A 24,844-nucleotide genomic window follows, 5' to 3' on the forward strand; every position below is an offset into this window, starting at 1 on the left:
ACTATTTACATTTAATGTAACTTAAAATTAAACTGAAAAGTTAAATTCTTCGGTCTCCCTAGCTACATTTCAGGTGGTTAACAGCTATATGTGGCTAGTAGCTACTTTACTGGATGGTGGAAATAGAGAACACTTTGATTATCCCAGAAAGTTCTACTGGACGGCCCTGAATTACAGTTAGCTTCTTGAGAGGTAGGAAGGGATCATTATTTACTTAGGACCTAGCCCAGTATATGGTATAGCAAATATTTGTTGAATTTTGTTGTTTAATCAAATGATATAGAAGGCTCTTTATTAGATATGCACAAGAATTATAAAACTTTTAAAAATGATTATGGTGATAATTAAAAATATTTAATTTTTAAACATAATTTCACTTATCTAAGTATGGGGTATAATTTTACCTCTTTCTTCTTCTGGTTTGACCTCTTTCATTGGTGTAGCAATACTCCAATCTTCCTTCCACTCTTTTGTGGAAGAAGTTCTGCTCCTATATAAAGGGAAAGAAGCAACTAATTAATAAAGAACTGTTGCACTTAAACTCACTAAGCAAATTTTAGGTGATTCTCTTACAATAACTTTTAAATGTTTGTGGGGAAACTTACTATGCATGCTAATGCTACTATATAGGAGAGCAACATAGCAAAAGTCTGATACATAATGGGCTTGATAATTCATGGTAAATTAATAGACATTTAAAAGCTGTCACAAATGACCTGAAAATATTTCAGGGGTTATTAAAACAGTTCTTTTTTAAAAATGAAATTGGTAAGGCACTTGGGTGGCTCAGTCGGTTAAGCATCTGACTCTTGATTTCAACACAGGTCACGATCTCATGGTTCATAAGATTGAAACCCTGCATCCGACTCTGTGCTGACAGCCCAGAGCCTGCTTAGGATTCTCTCTGTTCCTCTCTCTCTGCCCCACCCCAGCCTGTGTTCTTGATCTCTCTCAAAACAAAGACATAAACTTGAAAAAAAAGAGAGAAATTGGTGTTTCCTGTAGAGTGTTTTATCAGAAAAAAAGGGGAGTTTATTGAGAATAATTTGAGAGCTCTTTCTCTAACTTCAGTTTAGCAGTTTCTGGGACACCTATATAAATTCCAAAACCAAAATTGCTACTTCAGATTTGAAATTATAAGGTGTTTGCAAAATGTCCAAATTAGTATGTTATTTCTTTCCCAAGGAATTTTTCTAGGTAAAGTTCTCTATATTGGATAATACAGAGAGAATAAATAGAGAATTTGATCCAATTCTAGAATCCAGACTAGTTTTCATTGTATTTAAAAAGAAGTATTTTTCCTTTGATAAAAGTTATAAGAAAAACAGTTATCAACAACAAACAAGGGAGTTATTTTCATGAAATTACTGTCTTATTAAATAAGTATCACAAATTAAAGGAAGTTCATACCACCAAAAATCATAATATAAAATAACACATATTAATTTTTAAATATAACAGAATATAATATTCTAATATTTCAATTTTTATACGATTATAATCACAAAATATTACATGCTGCTTTAGTTACATGACATTGTTACAGACACTGTAACATTCTTAGTCATATGACGACATATTTCCAATGACTGCATATTATGTATTTCCTTGTTCCACAATTTATTTAAGAAAGCCTGTTTGGCTTCTCAAAAAGAAAAGGGAGATGACCCAAATAGATAAAATCATGAATGAAAATGGAATTATTACAACCAATCCCTCAGAAATACAAACAATTATCAGGGAATACTATGAAAAATTATATGCCAACAAATTGGACAACCTGGAAGAAATGGACATATTCCTAAACACCCACACTCTTCCAAAACTCAATCAGGAGGAAATAGAAAGTTTGAACAGACCCATAACCAGCAAAGAAATTGAATCAGTTATCAAAAATCTCCCAACAAATAAAGAATCCAGGACCAGATGGGGAGTTCTACCAGACGTTTAAAGCAGAGATAATACCTATCCTTCTCAAGCTATTCCAAAAAATAGAAAGGGAAGGAAAACTTCCAGAATCATTCTATGAAGCCAGTATTACTTTGATTCCTAAACCAGAGACCCAGTAAAAAAAAAGAGAACTACAGGCCAATATCTCTGATGAATATGGATGCAAAAATTCTCAATAAGATACTAGCAAATCGAATTCAACAGCATATAAAAAGAATTATTCACCATTACCAAGTGGGATTCATTCCTGGGCTGCAGGTCTGGTTCAACATTCACAAATCAATCAACGTGATACATCACATTAATAAAAGAAAAGAACCATATGATCCTGTCAATCGATGCAGAAAAGGCCTTTGACAAAATTCAGCACCCTTTCTTAATAAAAACCCTTGAGAAAGTCGGGATAGAAGGAACATACTTAAACATCATAAAAGCCATTTATGAAAAGCCCACAGCTAACATCATCCTCAATGGAGAAAAACTGAGGGCTTTTTCCCTGAGATCAGGAACACGACAGGGATGTCCCCTCTCACCACTGTTGTTTAACATAGTGTTGGAAGTTCTAGCATCAGCAATCAGACAACACAAGGAAATCAAAGGCATCCAAATTGGCAAAGATGAAGTCAAGCTTTCACTTTTTGCAGATGACAGGATACTATACATGGAAAATCCGACAAGACTCCACCAAAAGTCTGCTAGAACTGATACATGAATTCAGCAAAGTTGCAGGATACAAAATCAATGTACAGAAATCAGTTGCATTCTTATACACTAACAATGAAGCAACAGAAAGACAAATAAAGAAACTGATCCCATTCACAATTGCACCAAGAAGCATAAAATACTTAGGAATAAATCTAACCAAAGATGTAAAAGATCTGTATGCTGAAAACTATAGAAAGCTGATGAAGGTAATTGAAGAAGATATAAAGAAATGGAAAGACATTCCCTGCTCATGGATTGGAAGAATAAATATTGTCAAAATGTCAATACTACCCAAAGCAATCTACACATTCAATGCAATCCCAATCAAAAATTGCACCAGCATTCTTCTCGAAACTAGAACAAGCAATCCAAAAATTCATATGGAACCACAAAAGGCCCCGAATAGCCAATGTAATTTTGAAGAAGACCAAAGCAGGAGGCATCACAATCCCAGACTTTAGCCTCTACTACAAAGCTGTAATCATCAAGACAGCATGGTTTTGGCACAAAAACAGACACATAGACCAATGGAATAGAATAGAAACCCCAGAACTAGACCCCCAAACGTATGGCCAACTCATCTTTGACAAAGCAGGAAAGAATATCCAATGGAAAAAGACAGTCTCTTTAACAAATGGTGCTGGGAGAACTGGACAGCAACATGCAGAAGGTTGAAACTAGACCACTTTCTCACACCATTCACAAAAATAAACTCAAAATGGGTAAAGGACCTGAATGTGAGACAGGAAACCATCAAAACCCTAGAGGCGAAAGCAGGAAAAGACCTCTCTGACCTCAGCCATAGCAATCTCTTACTCGACACATCCCCAAAGGGAATTAAAAGCAAAGATGAATTACTGGGACCTTATGAAGAGAAAAAGCTTCTGCACAGTAAAGGAAACAACCAACAAAACTAAAAGGCAACCAACGGAATGGGAAAAGATATTTGCAAATGACATATCGGACAAAGGGCTAGTATCCAAAATATATAAAGAGCTCACCAAACTCCACACCCGAAAAACAAATAACCCAGTGAAGAAATGGGCAGAAAACATGAATAGACACTTCTCTAAAGAAGACATCCGGATGGCCAACAGGCACATGAAAAGATGCTCAATGTCGCTCCTTATCAGGGAAATACAAATCAAAACCACACTCAGATATCACCTCACGCCAGTCAGAGTGGCCAAAATGAACAAATCAGGAGACTATGGATGCTGGAGAGGATGTGGAGAAACGGGAACCCTCTTGCACTGTTGGTGGGAATGCAAATTGGTGCAGCCACTCTGGAAAACAGTGTGGAGGTTCCTCAGAAAATTAAAAATAGACCTACCCTATGACCCAGCAATAGCACTGCTAGGAAATTACCCAAGGGATACAGGAGTACTGATGCATAGGGGCACTTGTACCCCAACGTTTATAGCAGCACTCTCAACAATAGCCAAACTATGGAAAGAGCCTAAATGTCCATCAACTGATGAATGGATAAAGAAATTGTGGTTTATATACACAATGGAGTACTACATGGCAATGAGAAAGAATGAAATATGGCCCTTTGTAGCAACGTGGATGGAACTGGAGAGTGTGATGCTAAGTGAAATAAGCCATACAGAGAAAGACAGATACCATATGTTTTCACTCTTAGGTGGATCCTGAGAAACTTAACAGAAACCCATGGGGGAGGGGAAGGAAAAAAAAAAAAAAAGAGGTTAGAGTGGGAGAGAGCCAAAGCATAAGAGACTCTTAAAAACTGAGAACAAACTGAGGGTTGATGGGGGGTGGGAGGGAGGGGAGGCTGGGTGATGGGTATTGAGGAGGGCACCTTTTGGGATGAGCACTGGGTGTTGTATGGAAACCAATTTGACAATAAATTTTATATATTGAAACAAAAAAGAAAAGAAATCCTGTTTAATATGAGGTCAGTTAAGTATTCATTATATTTTCTCCTATAGTTTTAATTTCATTTTTAAATATATGTTTTAAATAATGTATTTTTTCTTGCTTTTCTTTAAAAAAATGTTGAATCAGTACATTGTACACTTGAAACTAATGTAACACTGTGTGTCAACTACACTCAAATAAAAAAAGTTCATTAAAGAGAGAAAAATAATTGTCCCAGCATCTATTATTAAATAATGCTCTCCCTACTGGCTTGTAATACCAATTACATGATATATTAAATTATTACATATAATTGAATCTATTTTTGTGTATTTTATTCTAAAATTCAGTTAACTTGGGGGCCAGCAAAATTTTAATTCTTATAAATTTTTTTTAATTGAGGCAAAAGTCAAATGACATAAAATTAACCATTTGTAAGTGTTAACTTCAATGGCATTTACTACATTCAATGCTGTGCAGTCATCATCCCCATCTAGCGGTAAAACATTCTCTTCACCTCAGAAGAACAGTCTCTTATTTGTTAAGCAATCTCCTGCCTTGCCCTTTCCCACCAGCCCCTGTCAGCGACCAGTGTGCTTCCCATGTCTATGGGTTTACCTGTTATGGATATTTCATATAAATGGAATCATACAGTAGATCACTTTCTGTGTCTGGCTTCTTTAACTTAGCATGATGGTTTAGAAGTTTATCCGTGTTGCGGCATGTATCAAAACTTTTATTACTTTTGGTGGTTGAATAACATTCCATTGTATAGATATACCACACTTTATTTATATAGTAGTCCATTGAAAAATCTGAGGTTGTTTCCACCTTTTGGCTATTGTGAATACTGATGATATGAACATCTGCACACAATATACTGTTTGAATACCTGTCCTCTTGAAATCTTTTCTGTACATACCTCAGAGTGGAATTGCTGGGTTTTCTGATAATTCTAGGTTTAACTTTTTGAGGAACCACCAAAGCTGTTCTTTCAAAGTGGCTAAACCATTTGACATTTCCATCAGCAATGTCTGAGATTTTCGATGTCGAATAAAAGTGGCAAGAGCAGGCATCCTTGTGTGGTTCCTGATCTTAGGTTGAAAATTTTCAATCTTAAACATTAAGTATAATGTGAGTTGAGGGTTTTTCATAAATGTCCTCTATCATGTTTTCTGATCTGTTTTTTGAGTATTTCCATCATGAAAAGGTGCTGGATTTTGCCACATACTTTCCACATCAATTGAGATGTTCACATGGGTTTGCCCCCTTTATTACTGTGGATATATTACACATTGATTAGTTTTGTTATTTTGAACCACGCTTACACTACCTAGGGGAAATCTCACTTTATCATGACATATAATTCTGTTATTATGTTGCTGGGTTCAGGTTGCTAGTATTTTGTGGAAGATTTTTGCATATCTATTCATGAAGTCATTGGTTTATATGCTGCCCTCACAGAATGGGTTGAAAAGTGTTCCATTCTCTTCCATTTTTTGAAAAAGTTAGAGAAGCGCTGGTATGAATTCTTCTTTCAATGCTTAGCAGAATTCACCAGTGAAGCCATTTCGTTCTGGGTTGGAATATTTTTGATTACTGGTTTAATTTATTTACTTGTTACAAATCTGTTTAGATTTTCCACTTCTTCTGAATCACTTTTGGTAGTCTATGTGTTCCTAGGAATGTGTCTTTTTCATCTTGGTTATCTAAATTTGTTGTACATAGTATTACCAATTGTTCATAGTATCGTAGCCCCTTTTATTTATGTGAGGTCTGTAGCAATATCCATGATTCTCATAAATCAAGTCTTTCTTTGTCAGTCTAATCAGAGGTTTGTGAATTTGGCTGATCTTTTCAAAGAAACAACTTCTTAGTGATAGTTTCTTATTTTTTATTCCTGACATCACTGCACTAATCTTTATTATTTCCTTTCTTTTGCTAGCTTTAGCACATTCATTCTTTCCTAGTTCTGTAAGATACAGAATTAGGTTATTGGATTCGGATCTTCATTTTTAACATTAGCACGTAAGGCTAGAAAGTGCCCTCTGAGCACTGCTTTTGCTGCATCTCACAGGCTTCGGTACTGTGTTTTCATTTTCATTCTATTCAGAGTATTTCCCAATTTCCTCTGTGATCACAGCCTTGAGTCACTGAGCTGTTTTGTTGTTGTTGTGGACCATACTGTTAAATATCTACATGTATACGGATTTCCTGGATTTTTCTGTTATTGATTTCTAGCTTCACTCCAAGTGGCCAGAAAGGACACTTTGTATGATTTCAGTCATTTTTTATTCTATAGAGATTTGTTATGTGGCCTAACACATGATCTATACTGAGTGGTGTTCAATAACATGAAAAGAATGTGTTTTCTATTGCTATTGGGTAGTACATACTATATAAACCTGTTAGGCCAACACTGTTCTAGTGCCGTGCAAGTCTGTATCATTACTGATTTCTTCTTTTTAGTTCTTTTAACCATTATTGAAAGTAGGGATACTAAATTCTCAAACTCTTACTACAGAACTGTATACTTCTCACTTTAATTCTGTCCATTTATACTTCAGGAATTTTGAGGTTATGTTTTGGGTATGTATATAATTTTTATCCCTTCTTCATGAAATGACTCTTTTATCAAGATGTCAATTATTCTTTGTCGTATAAGTTTTACATGGAAGTCTATTTTGTGCAATTAGTTTTAGCTACCCCTGCTCATTTGTTATTTTCATGGAATATGTTTTCCATTCTTTTACTTTCAACATACTATATCTCTGGATCTCGAGTTTCTTATACATAACGTATAATTGAATCATGTATATTTACCCATTCTACCACTCTCTATCTTTTAACATTTTAATCCATTTTCGTGAAAAGCAATTCCTGTTAAGAAAGGACTTGACTTCTTTGACTGATATGTCACTTGCAAATATCTTTTCCCATTCCGTCAGTTGCCTTTCAGTTTTGTTGGTTGTTTCCTTTGCAGTGCAGAAGCTTTTTAACTTCATGAGGTCCCAATAGTTCATTTTTGCTTTTAATTCCCTTGCCTTTGGAGATGTGTCAAGTAAGAAATTGCTGCGGCTGAGATCAGAGAGGTCTTTTCCTGCTTTCTCCTCTAGGGTTTTGATGGTTTCCCCTCTCACATTCAGGTCCTTCATCCATTTTGAGTTTATTTTTGTGAATGGTGTAAGAAAGTGGTCTAGTTTTGTTCTTCTGCATGTTGCTGTCCAGTTCTCCCAGCACCAAAAAAAGAGACTGTCTTTTTTCCATTGGATATTCTTTCCTGCTTTGTCAAAGATTAGTTGGCCATACATTTGTGGGTCCAATTCTGGAGTCTCTATTCTATTCCATTGGTCTATGTGTCTGTTTTTGTGCCAAAACCATGCTGTCTTTGTGATTACAGCTTTGAAGTAGAGGCTAAAGTCTGGGATTGTGATGCCTCCCACTTTGGTCTTCTTCCTCAATATTACTTTGGCTATTCGGGGTCTTTTGTGGTTCTACACAGAGAGGGAAGGAGGCAAACCATAAGAGACTCTTAGAAACTGAGAATAAACTGAGGGTTGATGGGGGGTGGGAGGGAGGGGAAAGTGGGTGATGGGCATTGAGGAGGGCACCTGTTGGGATGAGCACTGGGTGTTGTATGGAAACCAATTTGACAATAAATTTCGTTAAAAAAAAAGAAAGAAAGAAAGGACTTACTTCTAAGGCACCTGGGTGGCTCAGTCATTTAAGCAACAGACTTGATTTTGAACATTTTTTTTAATGTTTATTTGCTTTTGAGAGAGAGACAGAGCATGAGTAGGGGAGGGACAGAAAGAGAGAGAGAGAGAGAGAGAGAGAGAGAGAGAGAGAGAGACAGACAGACAGACAGACAATCTGAAGTTGGCTCCAGGCTCCGAGCTGTCAGCACAGAACCCGACACAGAGCTCGAACCCACAAACCATGAGATCATGACCTGAACTGACGTCAAACAGGCAAATCGACTGAGCCACCCAAGCACCCCATCAGACTCTAGATTTTGACTCAGGACATGATCTTATGGTTCATGAGTTTAAGCCCTATATGGGGTTCTGCTCTGGCAGTGTGGTGCCTGCTTGGGATACTCTCTCTCTAAGTAAATAAAAAAAGAAAAATAAAGGACCTACTATTTTTGCCATTTTGCTATGTGTTTTCTATAATACTTAAATATTTTTCATTCTTTAATTTCTCCATAATTGCCTTATTTTGTGGTTAGTTGATTTTTTTCTAGTATATTTAGTTTCTTTATTGGATTTATGTTGGTGTTTTTTTGTTTGGTTTGGTTTGGTTTTAGAATTTTTCTTAGTGGTTCACTGGAGATTACAATTAACATCTTAACTTCATAAAAATTAAGTTTGGATTAAAATCAATGTAGGTTCAGTAGTATTAAAAAACCTCTGTTCCTTTGTAGTTATGCTCCCTGCCTTTGTGTTGTCATTTTTACAAATTACACAGTTATACACTGTGTGCCTATACACACACATACACACACACACACATTCACACACACACACACACAAACACACACACAAACACTTAAATTTGAAAGAGAGTGGGAGCAGGGGAGAGGGACAGAGGAAAAGAGAGAGAGAATCTTAAGCAGGCTCCATACTCAGTGTGGAGCTTAATGCAGGACAGGATCCCAAGACCCTGGGATCAAGACCTGAGCTGAGATCAAGAGTCCGATGCTCAACTGAATGAGCCACCCACATTCCCCTATGTGCCTATTAATATAGATTTATAATTTTATCCATTTATCTTAAAAATTATATAGGAAAATGAAAGAGATGCAAAATAAAAATGGCTTCATGTTGACTTTTATATCTATCTTTGTAGCTACCTCACTGTTCTTTACTTCTTCATATGGCTTCAAGTTACTGTCTAGTGTCCTTTGATTCCTGCCTAAAAGACTACCTTTAGGATTTGATAGAAAGTTCTGCTAGAGATGGAGCCGCTCAAATTTTTGTTTATTTGGAAATATCTTATTTTCTCCTTTATTTTTGAAGGACACTTTTGCAAGATTCATAATTCTTGTTTGGCAGTTTTATTTTTTCTTCCATCACTTTAAATGTATCATGCTCTTGGGGCGCCTGGGTGGCTCAGTCGGTTAAGCATCCGACTTCGGCTCAGGTCAGGATCTCACGGTTCGTGGGTTCGAGCCCCGCATCGGGCTCTGTGCTGACAGCTCGGAGCCTAGAGCCTGTTTCGGATTCTGTGTCTCCCTCTCTCTCTGCCCCTCCCCCACTTGCACTCTGTCTCTCTCTGTCTCAAAAATAAATAAACATTAAAAAAAATAAAAGAAATAAAATAAATAAATGTATCATGCTCTGGCCTCCATAATTTCTGATGAGAAACTGACTGTTATTTTTATTGAGGATCTCTTATTCATGATGAGTCACTTCTCTCATGCTATTTTCAAGATAACTCTTTGTCCCAGGCTTTCAATGATTTGACCGTAATGTGTGGATCCCTGAGTTTATCCTGTTTAGAGTCCACTAAATTTAGTAAAAGTATACATTCATGTTTTTCCTAACTTGGGGATTTTTAGCCAAAATTCTTCAAATATTCTTTCTCCCCCTTTTTCTCTTCCCTGTTACTCTTGCACTCTCATTATGCGTATATTTGTATCTGTGGTAGTGTCCCTCACACCAGTTAGGCTCTGTTCATTTTACTTCATTCTTTTGTCTTTCTGCTTCTCAGCCTGAATAATTTCAATGGATCTATTTTCAAGTTCACTGATTCTTTCCTCTGACTGCTCAAATCTTGATGTTGATGAACATCTCTAATTTTTCATTTCAGTTATTGTACTTTTCAGCTCCACAATATCTACTTGGTTCTTTTTTACAATTTCTATTTCTTTATTGATAATCTTAATTTGTTGAGACATTAGTCTCCTGGTTTTAATTCTTTGTTCATAGTTTCCTTTATCTGTTTGAGAATATTTAAGATAGTTCATTTAGCTATTGTCCAATAAATCCAATGTCTAAGCTTTCTCGGGGCCATTTTTTAAAACTTCTTTTCCCCCCTTGTTAATGGTACAAACTGTACAAACTATCTTTTCTTTTCTTTTTTTTTTTTTTTTTTTGCTTTGCTTGCTTCATAGTTTTTATAGGAAACTGGACATTTTAAATAGTTTGATTTGAAATGTAAATAAGATAACCTTCCCTCTGTTGAGTTTGTTGTTGCTATCTGATGTGGGTTGTTGTTCTTTCTTTGTTTAGTAGTAGTTCTTCGAAAAACATTTTGTAATATCTGTATTCTTTGTCATGTGTGGCCACTGAACTAGATGTTTCATTAGCTTACTGGTAAACTTATGTTTTGTCCAAATTATCTTAAATATCTTGAGTCAAAAAAGAAAAAGAAAAAGAAAAAGAAGATGAAAAAAGAAAAAGAAAAAAGGAAAAAAGAAAGTAAAAAGAAAAAGAAAAAAAATACTCTCCCAATCTTAGCAGACTGAATCTATGTATTCCTTCAATGCTTATCCAGGCTGTTTACAACTCTACCTTCAGTTATTGCCTGCACAGATCTTAAAGGTCAGCCAGAGATAAATGGTCAGGGTCTTCTTGGATCTTCCCTGAACATATGTCTGGCAATGGTCATATGCATGCACTTCTGGATGCTCCAGTATATATGACAGCTTTGAAGAACCCTATTTCCCCCATCTATCTCTTTTGCTGACCTCTTCTTTCCCAGGCAGTGTTCCCACTGTTATTCACAGCCTCAGACAGTGGTTGTGAGTATATGCCTTTAAATGCTTCCAGCAAAGACTGCTTATAAGCGGTTCCAGCTGAGTGATTGCTCCAAGTCAGGCAAAACAAAGACAAGTCTTTGTGCTGGTTCTTCAAGGAGTCATCAGACAGGTCAAAACGCTGAAACACAATTCTTTGAGAATAAGGTCCATATTGTTTGCTCTGACACTCGCAATCTACACCACAAGTACAGGCTGCTCTCTTCATGGCCACTACTGACCTGGGGACTAGAATGGCAAATGGGCAATTTAAAGTGCCACAGTGCTCTCTTAATGCAATGCAACAGACTCTTCATTAACTCTTCCCCTGGCTGTTGTTTTTGACTAAATTCAGATTTCTACAAAAGTCGATTCTGACCAATTTTTACCAGCATTTCTTTGTGGTTGGACAGAGCCCTGGAGGTCCCTATTCTGCCATTTGCAGTGACATCTGAATCCTTATGTTTTCAAAAATACATTGTAATATCAAATACAAAAAACTCTGCTTTTAACTTCCTGTTTCTTTTGAAATAAAACTCATCTGCAGCATATTAATCATTAAAATTTAAACATAAAAACAATTTAAAAAGAATGAACGGAGCTTACCATTCTTCAAGAGAAGTTTCAAACTGTCAAAATAAAAGATCTCAATAAAAATCAAATTTTACGTATTTCAAAAAATAACAGTAAACTCATACTTGAACTCACAGATAAAACTATAAGTGCTCCACTTCACATGTCCCATCATATGAGGTCAAACAAAACTCTGTTATTTCTAAACCAGGTATTCTACATCCACTACGTAGTCCTTTCATTATTACTGCCACCTAATTATTCTTACCTTTCATCTTCTAAATCTTACTCCTTCATCAAAGGCCAGTTCAATGCCACTTACTCCCAGAAGACTTTGCACATAATGAGAAGTGCATTATACCCATTGAGTTGTAATATATTACCAAAGAGTGGAAAACACATAACTATAGGTAAGTTCACAAATATCTCGTTTTCTATAGTGTCCCTCTTTTAGACTATAAACTCCAGGCTAGGAGTCATGCTCTACAGATATATTCTAAGAATATCTTGGGCTGTGACACAAATTACCAAAAACACAAGAGAATACATAGTCATAATTTTATGGGTTTCTTAGATAATCTCTAATTCCAGATGTTAGGTTGGGCATACATGATTACTTCTCTTCAATTCCCATGTTGTACAATATTTCTGGAGAAAAATATATATGTTTGCCAATAAAAGCACTGGAACATATACTTCAGAATAATTCCCAGAAATAGAAAGAAATCAGAAGGGACTGCTAGTGAAAACAGAGCAAAGAAAAATATAACTCAGAAGAGGAAAATGAAGACCATTTCAGGGGAGGTGAAAGGCTTCTCTGTGGAGCTCATGAAAAATTCCCAGCATGTGAGAAGCAGCATGTGAGAAGAAGCAGGTGATAATCAAAGTAAACAACTAAAGGCCAGCCTATGGTGAAGCAGACTAGTCTTATTGCTTTTCGTTCTGAGAACCCAGTATACATGGCTGAAAAGATTCCTTCTAGTCACTGACATGAGAAGAACTCTCTAGCCACACAAGATCTGCCTGAGATGGAGAGGCTGTCTAAGAATGGAAGTTGTGGTTCTAGGGAGAAACAAAACGGAGCCCACATAACTAGCAGAATCTCACATAGAAACAAACAGATGGGTAAGGAAAAACAAAGGCTGATTCATCAATGAGTGAAAATACTCTAAAGTGCTACAACAAATTCAAACGCATGCTTATTTAAGTAAACAAAAAAAAAAGAGTCCCTCAACTTTCTTGCCTAAGCATATTACTTCCCATTTATAAGGAGCTCCAGTATAATTTTGTATATACTGGATAAAAGCCTTTGATGTAAGCCGACTTTGACAGCTGCTAAAAAGCAAACAAATGACAGCAATAGCAGCAAAAACAACAAGAAAAACCAGCAAAAAATGTATGCTCACAACAAGTAATCAGTCTGGTCTATTATTTATAAATACAGAAGAACAAAAAAGACTATACAAATAATTAAGGAAATATTAGAGCAAAGCAAATAAGAAAATTTACTTAAGACATAACAGAAACACTGGGATGAACAAAAGGGAATACAATAATAAATTCAAGGCATATGTATATTTCTCCACAATATTAAAAAAAATAGAAAGATGAAATCTAGTATAGGAATGTTGCTATCCAAGGGGTGCCTGGGTGGCTCAGTTGGTTGAGCATCTGACTTCAGGTCATAATCTCATGGTTTGTGAGTTTGAGCCCCATGTTGGGCTCTGTGCTGACAGTTCAGAGCCTGAAACCTGCTTCAGATTCTGTATCTCCCTCTGTCTCTGCCCCTCCCCTGCTTATGCCTGTCTCTCTCTCAAAAATAAATAAACATCAAAAAAAAACTTTTTTAAGAAAAAGAATGTTGTTATCCAAATATGAAAAAGACTAAAATAAGTAATCATTTCATTACCTATGTACATGAGAATTTAGTTTTTTATAAAATTTACATTTCAAATCAAGGGAGATGAACAAGTCAATAAATGATATTAGGATAATTTAAAAAATATTTGGAAGAGAAAAAGTATGTGTCTCATGCTATACCATAAGGTAATAAACTTCAGATCTGAAGAAGCCAAATGTAAAAAAAATAAGGTTACCTGAAATAATAAAACATTTTAATAATCTTGATATGAGGCAGATTTTGTTAAACAATACAAAATTTGTCAGATAATGGATTGGTTTTACATATAAATTTCTCTATGAAAGAGTACTGCAAATAAGTTAAAAATACTACAAGCAGAAAAAAATTGTAACTAACATAAAAGAAAATAGATACTTATCAATACTTCTGCACATATGTAAAAAATAACAAACAAAAAAACTGGGAAAACTATATGAACAGCAATTAACAGAAAATTAAATACAAATGGGCAGAAAGCTTAGGATGTTCTATTTATGTGTACTAAATGATCTATATATATTTAGCCATATCTATGTACATGTACATATAATTATATACACACAGATATATGTTAAATGAATACTGTATGTATATTAATATGTTAAAGAACTAATAATTTAACATCAGGTTTTCATCAATTTGCCCACCTTCCTCATTATCTTCTACTTAATCCTCTCCTCTACATTAGTTTCAGTATTTGCTAAACTGCTGAAATTTTCTTGTGCTAACAGTATAATAGATTTAATGGAATCTAAAAAAACTTCTGAAGAGACTAAATTCATCTACATAATAAAAAAAACTGATGAATGCAGTTGTTTGAAATCCCAATGGGTTTAGCATGTAATATGACAAGCTTATTCTGAAATCTATATGTACTAAGGACAGCCAAAGAAGTATAAGAAAGAAAAAAAGAGGGAACTACCATACCAAATATTAAAACATATTACGGAGGGGCAGGCGCCTGGGTGGCTCAGTCGGTTGAGCGGCCGACTTCAGCTCAGGTCATGATCTCGCGGTTTGTGAGTTCAAGCCCTGCGTCTGGCTCTGTGCTGATGGCTCAGAGCCTGGAGCCTGCTTCAGATTCTGTCTCCGTCTCTCGGCACCTCCCCTACTCATGCTCTGTGTCTCACTGTCTCTCAATAATAAATAAATGTTAAAAAAAATTTTTAATATATTATGGGGATGTCTAGATGGCTCAGTAGGTTTAGCGTTCCACTCTTGATTTTGGCTCAGGTCATGATCTCACAATTGGTGAGATGGAGTCCCATCTGCTTGGGATTCTCTCTCTCCCTCTCTCTCTATCCCTTCCTACACACTCATGCACTCTCTTTCTCTCTCTCAAAATAAATAAATAGACTTTAAAAAACCATATTATGAAGCATATTTAGTAAAATGAGGTACTATAATAGAGATAAAATTAACCAGTGGAATGATGGGAGTCAGAAATAGATATAATCATATATGAACACTTGATATGATAGATAGAATATAACTGATTTCTAAGAAATGACTGGATTTTGAAAAAACTGATGTTGAGAAAAATAATTTTCTCTATTTTTACAAATGAAAATAACTACCTATTCCATTCTTTGTATCTGCACATACACAAAAACACAATTTCACGTTGTTTAACAATTAAATCTCAAGCAAAAAAACAGCTTAAAATTTTAGAAGAAATAAAAGAAAAATTTTCATGACTGCACTATGGAGAGAGTTCTTAAACAATATGCAAAGAACTTAAAGGGAAAATGAAACATGTAAGTGTATTAAAATTAAAAACTTATTTTAACTAAAAGATATCATAAAGTAAAAAGACAGGTCAAACAGAGAGAGTAAGTTTAAAACATATATAACAAATTAAAGATAGCAACTTGTTCCTACAGGTCAATAAGAAAATCCAAATAAACCCAAAAGACAATGGCAAATGATAAATGTACAGAGAAGAGAATGAGCATTCAATGAGTGTATTATTAGACCTTAAACTAATCAATAATTAGGAAAATAATTATCCCTCAGTTTAACTGGTAACTCACAGTCCTGCATACTGCAGAAACCTACCAACAGGCTGATTTATATAATAGTCCTGAGAAACCATTTGAAGTATCACAAGAAAGTCAGAAAGAAATTGGTTAAGAGGCTCTTTAATAATTGTGACATAATTACCCAAAAATGTTAAATTCCTCAACAAGTATGCAATGCTTAATACTATGGGTTTAATCCTTTTTGTAGCACAACAGAACATGATGTATTTTATAATGATAAAGATAGGATACCTACATTTTTCAAAATAGAGCTAAATTTGGTATAAACATTTTAGGATCATCTATCAAAACCTTACCATAGCAACATTTTTGTAGATGTTAAGTGATGAAGCAATAAAGAAAAACTATTTTAATCAGTCTTTGATCCGATATGTGAAGGCAAAACTTGACATACCTAGTATGCAAATAACATTGATAACAATGGTTAACAAAGGGAAGGCCTACAATACCACAGAAAACTTTGGAGTTTTATATTCATAATTACTTATCTGAAATATTTATAAAAGTTTTAGAAACTGCTTGAAATTGCCAAATTATTTTTAATAAAATTCTGTTAAAATTAAGCTTAGAATTTCACTTACTGCCATAAATGTTTTAGATATTTAGAAACACTGATTATAATTCGCAGTTAACCAATTTTACCCAACTAACCACAAAATTCCGTACATTTTTTTATTTCTTTCTCTTTCAAAAAGCAAGAGAAACAAAAGTGGGAGGGTACTAAAAATATCACATTGGACACACTTTTAAAAATTAACACATTACGGGGAAATCAAAAACTTTATTTGCCTTTAGCTCTAAACTACATTGCTCACAAACTTCTGCTTGATACGTGTAACATTCTAAATGACCTGGTTATTTAACTTCCTATTTCTATTAAAAAGTATTCCTAAATGTTTTATATATTTAAATTATATTTATATATTTTATATTATATAAATTATATATATATTTATATTTATATATATTATATATTTATATATATTAAATATGTATATTTAAATATATATTAAAATATATATTAAATATAAATTAAATATAAATATAAATTATAATTTATATATTTAAGTTAAATATATAAATTAAATTTATATATTTAAATTTAAATATTTAAATTAATTGTCACATTTAAATGCTATTTACTTTTTAAGACAAGGTATTCATATACACTTCTATTTTCCATTCTAAAAATTAAGAAAAAATAACTTTATGGTGGGAATCTCCTTTTTACTATAAAATATTTGTAGATGTGAAATTCTAATACTGAATACTATCTCCCACAACTGTGACCAACTTTCATCTGGAACAAATACTCATACCATTGAATCTGCAATCAATTTGGAGTTTCCTATAGTCAACCTACACAAAGGTTCAAATCTGCTCTTGAAAACATAGGCAATGTTTATCAAACAATATGCCAAATTCAAAGTTTTTTTTAAAAGAACAAGTATATCCTCCCCATGTTTTAAAAAGCAGCTTCATGCAAAATTTGAAATAATTTTAAAAATTATTCCTGAACCCATTCATTAAAGCGTATTTATTTAAAGAACTGACACATAAATTCAGCAAAGTCACCGGATACAAATTCAACATACAGAAATCTGTGCCATGTTTACACACCGATAGCACAGCAGCAGAAAAAGAAATCAAGGAATCAATCTTATTTACAGTTGCAACAAAAACCAAAAGACACATAAGAATAAATCCAACCAAAGAGGTAAAAGATCTGTACTCTGAAAAGTATAGAACACTGATGAAAGAAATTGAAGAGTACACAAAGAAATGGAAAAACATTTCACGCTCATGGATTAAAAGAACAAATATCATTAAAATGTCTATACTGCCCAAAGTAATCTACACGTTTAATGCCATCCCTATCAAAATACCATCAGCATTTTCACACAGCTAGAAATGCAGTCCTAAAATTTGTATGGAACCAGAAAAGACCTGAACAGCCAAAGCAATCTTGTAGAAAATAAAGCTGGAGGCATCACAATCCCTGACTTCAGGGTATACTACAAAGCTGTAGTCATCAAGATAGTATGGTACTAGGACAAAAACAGACACATAGAACAATGAAACAGAATAGAAAACCCAGAAATGGTTCCACAACTGTGGGTGAACTAATTTTCAACAAAGCAGGAAAGAGTATCCAATGGAAAAATGACAGTCTCTTCAACAAATGGTGTTGAGAAAACTGGATAGCAACATGCAGGAGAATGAGGCTGGACCATTTTCTTACAGCATATACAAAAATAAATTCAAAGTGGATAGAAGACCAAATGTGAGACAGGAAACCATCAAAATCCTAGAGAAGAACGCAGGTAGCAACCTCTTTGACTTCGACCATAGCAACTTCTTACTGAACATATCTTTGGACGCAAGAGAAACAAAAGCAAAAATTAACAACTGGGACTTCATTAAGATAAAAAGCTTTTGCACAGAGAAGGAAACAATCAACAAAACTAAAAGGCAACCTACGGAATGGGAGAATGTGCAAACGACATGTGATAAAGGGTTAGTGTCCAAAACCTATAATGAACTTATCAAACTCAACACCCCAAAAAAACAAATAATCCAGTTAAGAAATGGGCAGAAGACATGAGAAGAGATTTCTCCAAAGAAGACATCGAGATGACTAACAGACACATGAAAAGATGCTCAGCATTACTCATCAGCAGGGAAAAACAAATCAAAACCATGATGAGATACCATCTCACACCTATCCAAATGGCTGAAAGTAACAACATGGGAATAACAAGCGTTAGGATGTGGAGAAAGGGGAACCCTCTTACTCTGTTGATGGGAATGAAACTTTGTGCACTGACTTTGGAAAACAGTATGGAGATTCCTCAAAAGTTAAGAATAGAACTACCCCACGACCCAGCAATTCCACTACCAGGATTTCCCAAAGGATACTAACATACTGATTTAAAGAGGCACATGCACCCTGATTTACTTATCAACAATAGCCAAATTATGCAAAGAGCCCAAATGTCCATCAACTGATGATGAATGGATAAAGAAGTTGTGGTATATAGATACAATGGAATATCACTCATCCATCAAAAATAATGAAATTTTGCCATTTGCTATGACATTGATGGAGCTAGAGTGTATTATGCTACGCAAAATAAGTCAGAGAAAAATAAATACCACATGATTTCACTCCTATGTGGAATTTAAGAAACAAAACAGATGAACACAGGGGATGGGGGAAAAAAAGAGAGAGAGAGAGGCAAACCATAATAGACTGTCAACTATAGAGAACAAACTGAGGGTCCCTGGAGGGGAGGTAGGCAGGGGATACGCTAAATGGGTGATGGGTATTAAGGAAGGCACTTGTAATGAGAACTGGGTGTTGCATGTTAGTGACAAATCACTAAATTGTACTCCTAAAACCAATTATTACACTATATGTTAACTTACAATGTAAATTAAAAAATTATATAAAATAAATATATAAATAAATTTGAACAAAAAAAGGCATTTAGTTAATGCCTATAATGTGCCAAGTAATGGTAGCACTATTGTGACTGATGACTTACATATAGACTCTAACTTCCAAAATTTTACAATTCTGTAGGAGAGAAACATAAAGTAACAACTAAAACACAATGTGTTAATTGTCACAGTAGTGGGCAGTAAAATGTCTTATGAGATTTCAAGGGAAGACAGTTATCCTAAGCTGTGGAGAGCAAAGATGGTTTTGTGGGAGTAAGAGGGCAAAACAGAGATAACAGAAATTTCATAGGTTAAGGCCCAGAGATTAGAGGTCATCAAAGCTAGAACAGAATACATGAAGGGACATGAAGCTTAAGAGTAAATATTATTTTATAAAGGGACTTTGATGTTATGCCTAGGAATAGGAATTAATCATTATTAATTGACTGAAATGACTCTTCTAGTATCCAGGCAAAAATGAGAGTGGTCCGAATGAAGATACTATAGTATAGATAGAATTGTTTGGATTTGAGACACATTCCAGAGGTGGAATCAAAACAAATCACTGACTGTATATAAAGGGTGAGGAAAGGTGAGTAGTCAATATAATTAATCAACCTCCTGACTTATGGTCCTGGGTGAATAACTGGTGCCATTAACTGAACCTAGGAGCCCAGAAGAAAGAAGAAATTACTAGTTCAATTTTGTATGTTTCAAATTTGAGAGGCTCCAATGACATATATAAAAAGGTGTTCAATGGGCACCTAGAAAAAAAAGAAAAATTTGAGCTGGAAATCCCAATTTAATCTAAGAATACAATGTTTAAATAATATCAATTCAAATGGGATCACCCACGAGGAGAATAGAGTCAGAAGGGGACATAGTTCGGGAGCACCAGTGTTTCCAACATGGACAGAGAAAGTAAACATGGAGAAAGCCATAAAAACTGGCTAAAGTATCCACCAAAGTGGGAAGAAAGCCTGTTGACGGTCAAGTTAGCAAAACAAAACAAAACACCCCAACAACACAGGAAAAGTATTTTTCCAACAGGTGAAGGTGAACAAAACTTTCATTTCCAACACTATACAGAGTGGAGTTTTCCATTTTATTTAGTTACTTATTTGTGATCTAAACGTATATGTGTAATTTCAATGTTATATTCAACAATGTATCAATTATTCCTGCATAATAAACCACTCTTAAACTTAGTGGCTAAAAACAATCCCCATTTTATTTGCTCATAATTATGAGTCACCATGTAAACTGGGTGTAGCAGGATGGGTTCTTGGTCTTGTCTGAAGGCAACCAATGTGAGCACAAACTCATTTGTCATCTGACAGCTTGACTAGGATAGGTAGTTCTAGACAGCCTCACTCACAAGTCTGGTGGTTTCTGCTGACTGCACAATGGGCGCCTCTCTCTACTTGGTCATTCATCCTCAAGGAGGCTATATTAATTAAGCCTATTTACATGGGAAGCTTATGGGAGCAAGAGAGTGACAACAGAGGCTTCAAGGCCTCTCGACAAGAGACTTTGCTTAGAAGTTGTCTGATATTTCTTCTGACACGTCTGTTGTTCAACCCAAATCCAGTCTATGCTTAAAGGCTGGGAGAGTAGGGATTGGCTGTTAATGGAAGGGGATGTAAAGGATGAGGGGAGCCATTTTAATCCTCCATTTTCTTACCTTTCACCCCAAGAATATACATGCCTCCTATGTGCAAAATATATCAAAGGCTTAAATGTAAGTGCTAAAACCATAAAACTCATACAAGAAAACAAAGAGGTAAATCTTCATGACCTGGGATGTTGCAATGAATTCTTAAATATGACAGTAAAAGCATAAAGAATAACAACAAAAGGATAAACTGAAATTTATCAAAATTAAAAACTTTTGCACATCAAGGGACATTATCAAGAAAATGAAACACAACCTATATAATGGGGGTAAATGCTTACAAATAATATATTTGATTAGGGTCCAGGATCCAAATATATAAAGAAATTTTACAACTCAACAACAAAATTGTTGAGTTATGAAAAATGGTTTGGTAGTTCCTCAATAAGTTAAACAGAATTACCATTCCATTCGATAAAGCAATTCCACCCCTAGGTGGAACTGAAAAAAGAACTGAAAAGAACCAAAAGAACTGAAAAAAAGGTATTTGCAATAGACAAAAGGTGGAAACAATCCAAAGGCCCACCAACAGATGAACAGTTAAACATAGTGGTATATACATATAATGGAATATTGCTCAGCCATAAAAAGTAATAAAGTACTGATACATGGTGCAATGTGGATGAACTTCAAAATATTATGCTAAGTAAGAGGAGCCAGACAAAAAAAGATCATATTGCATGACTTAATTTATATAAAAAAAATTCAGAATACGTAAATCCATAGAAATAGAAAGTAGATTGTGGTTGCCACACCAGGGTAGAGGTGAACAGATATTAAATCCTTAATGTGAATGGGGTGGTGAAAATGTTCTGGGACTAGATAGAAGTGGTGACTGTACAACATTGTGAATATATTAAATGCCACTGAGTTGTTCACTTTAAAATGGTTAATTTTACGGTACATGAACTGTGTCTCAAATAAAAAAAAAATTTTAACCGGAACAAAGTATGGGCTTTAGTTAATAACAATGTATCAATATTGATTCATTAATTATAATAAATGTACTATTCTAATGTAAGATATTAAGCTAGGGAAAACATGGTCCAGAGTATACATGAAATCTCTGTATTATCTTCCCTATCTTTCTGTAAGTCTTAAACTGTTTTAAAATGAAGTTTAATAAAACAATACTATTTGGAAGACATAAAAATTACTTAAATGAAAGGAAATAATACTAAAGCAAAAAATATGACCATGGCTTTTGAGTTATGAGGTTTGAACCCCATCAGATTAATTATGAAGCCCCAAAGTTCTTATGGGAATTGTAACATTTTGGACTAAAATACAAAAGATTAAAAATGCAGAGAAACTTCCAATTTATATCAGTGTTATGAACAAAACTGTGTTCTACTAAAATTCATATGTTGGAGCCCTAATCTCCAATGTGACTATATTTGAAGATAGGGCCTTTAAGGAGATAATTAAAATTAAAAGATGTCATAGAATGGAGTCTTAATCCAATAAAACTAGTATTCTTATTAGAAGACAAAAAAAAAAAAAAATAACCCACCAGAGCTCACTCTCTCTCAACATGTGGGCACAGAAGAAAGGCCATGTAAGAACACAGTGTGAAGGAGGCTGTTTACAAGCCAGGAAGAAATCCTCAATAGAAACCAACTGTGACAACACCTTGATTATGGACTTCTAGCCTCCAGCACTGTGAGAAAATAAACTTCTGTTGTTTAATTCTTCCAGCCTGTGGTATTTTTTATGGCAGCCTGAACTAATACAGGAAAAAAGTTTCAGATAGTTACTCAGGTCTACTTCTTATGGAATTCCAAATATCTCTCAGAACCAAGAGCTCAGAGAGTAATTCAAAGAGACAAAGAGAACCACAAATTAGGAAACTATCCCCAGGAAGCAGAACTGGGTCTTGGCAGCATTGTTTAGACTCAGAGGTGACAGACCTAACACCATGTGCCCTCATAAATTTCAGAATTACAGGCATCAGTGAAAGTTATGTGTCTTTCATTTCTCTCCTTTTGAGTAACACTGTTCATTGTGACAATTTTGTCCCTGCTTCACCACTGTTTGCTAAGTGTGCAGGAGCAGTATTTAACATCATTTTAATTCACAGATCTCTAGACCAAAAGAAGCTGCACCCAGAGAACATCATCCACATCATATCTGTTGTGGAACATATAATCATGGACCTCTGCATGATACCATCATGGAATGAAACTTTTGGGGGGTTGGTGATTACAGTCTGCAATTGGATGGGTTGTGGACCATGATGTCAATGGACCAACAGATTGACTGCTACATAAATTGTCCCCACAAATTCATTTCTCATGTCATCCACATCTTGTCTAATATTCTACTGCATTAACAAAGGGATTGATTATGTGCTTTGCTTTGGCCAGTGGGACTTGAACAATCATAACACACACAAATAGTTTAAGCTTTTGCCCACTGAGATCTGTCCTCCTAGAACACTGTCCCAGACATGGGTGTGAGGCCCTCTTAGTCACTATTTCCAGTTGAGTTAGCAGGTGTTTACATCCACATAACTGGCCCCAGGCAAGAACTAACAAAATTGTCCAGCTGAGCCTAGAACAAATTGCTCAACGGTAACAAAATAAATGCTTGTTCTAGCCACAAAGTTTGAGAGAGAGACAGAGACAGAGAGAGAATGTGTGTGTATGGGTATACCAATAGATAGAAAAAAAAATGTTTACTTTTCTGAAGGTATTTTCATTAAAACAATAAAAACCAAATCCAGATTCCAATGAAAAAGTGAGTAATTTGTAGGAAACAAATGTTTAATTTATGCAATCCTTTTCAGATGTTAGTTAGGTAAAACATGAAGAAAGAGAAAAAGATATGTTTAAAGGTGTATGGGATAAAAAATATTTTCTTGAAAACAAGAGAAACATCAATATTTTAAATATTGATAGGAGTGAGTTAGGGAAAAAAAAAAGTAAATTTGGAAGAGAGATGTGAACACCTGATGGAACAAGATCCTTGAAAAAGATGGAATGCAGATGAGGGGAGTAGCTACTGAGGAGGGAAGAGATTTCCCATGGAAGGACAAAAGGAATATTTGTGGAATTCAAGAATGTTGTGGGATAACAAGAGTTTGAAGCATTTCTATTGTCATACCTCCTATTTTCTTTGTAAAGTAAGAGATGAATGAATAGTGAATTAGAGGATTTGGAGACCTGAACCAAAGAGAGGACGGGAATAGCCACTGGAAAATACTAGAGAAAGTTCTGGTTAACAAACAGAATAATTTCAGAGCACTGCTAAAGGCCCCACTGAGGTTGGACACCATGAATGTGTAACATCTCAAATTGGGATTTCTGTGTAATGTTTTCTGGCACTATTCAGCAGCCTGGGGTGTAGGAATGGAGATGGCAGATCATGAGAGGGAACTCATCAGGGCTTGCAGAATTCTGTCAGACTAGAAGGATGGTAAGATAAAAAAGTAAAGAACCAGATATACCAATTAGTGAGTGTTTTAAGAGATGAATACATTAGTCAAGAAAGTAAATAATGGAAAACGGGAATGATAGAATGGCAAATAGTGAATACTTTAGGATTTGAAGTGTCCTTAAGTTTCAAATGAAATAGAAATAACAGAATAAGAGAACTCAAAGTATTAGAGATTTTGTCAGTAGGATCAGATGATTAAATATTATTTTTCAGAATTCAAAAACACATGTGACATGGTATAAGCACAGCAAAATTTTCTAACTGGAATTGTAGGCATTTCATCATTCATATTTTTTTGATCCTCATAGCTGACCTACTTTCAGGGATACTTTCAGTACGGGGGAGAATAGGATGTTCTTAGATCTCAGACACACCTGCCTGGATGCTAACTCTGACATTGACTGTGTGATCTTGGGGAAAGTCGTTATCTCCGGAATCTGTTTCCCCACCTGTAACTGGGGATAATGGCAGTTTCTACCTCACAAGTTTTTTGT

General features: G+C 34.9%; 1 protein-coding gene across 6 annotated transcripts in view; it reads right to left on the bottom strand.

Annotated features, from left to right (window-relative positions):
* CCDC178 (coiled-coil domain containing 178) overlaps nucleotides 1–24,844 on the bottom strand; it is a 421,184-nt gene that overhangs the window by 348,371 nt on the left and 47,969 nt on the right. For 5 of the 6 annotated variants that reach the window (XM_053206558.1, XM_053206557.1, XM_053206555.1 and 2 more), the window contains 2 exons: nucleotides 11,885–11,907; nucleotides 405–490 (listed from right to left, as the gene is read on the bottom strand). In XM_053206558.1, coding sequence (XP_053062533.1) covers nucleotides 405–490; nucleotides 11,885–11,907 — 109 coding nt within the window. The remainder of the gene's footprint in view (nucleotides 1–404; nucleotides 491–11,884; nucleotides 11,908–24,844) is intronic. The other variant, XM_053206561.1, reaches the window with a different exon arrangement.

Source organism: Acinonyx jubatus, chromosome D3, assembly GCF_027475565.1.
Source record: "Acinonyx jubatus isolate Ajub_Pintada_27869175 chromosome D3, VMU_Ajub_asm_v1.0, whole genome shotgun sequence".
Lineage (NCBI taxonomy): Eukaryota > Metazoa > Chordata > Mammalia > Carnivora > Felidae > Acinonyx > Acinonyx jubatus.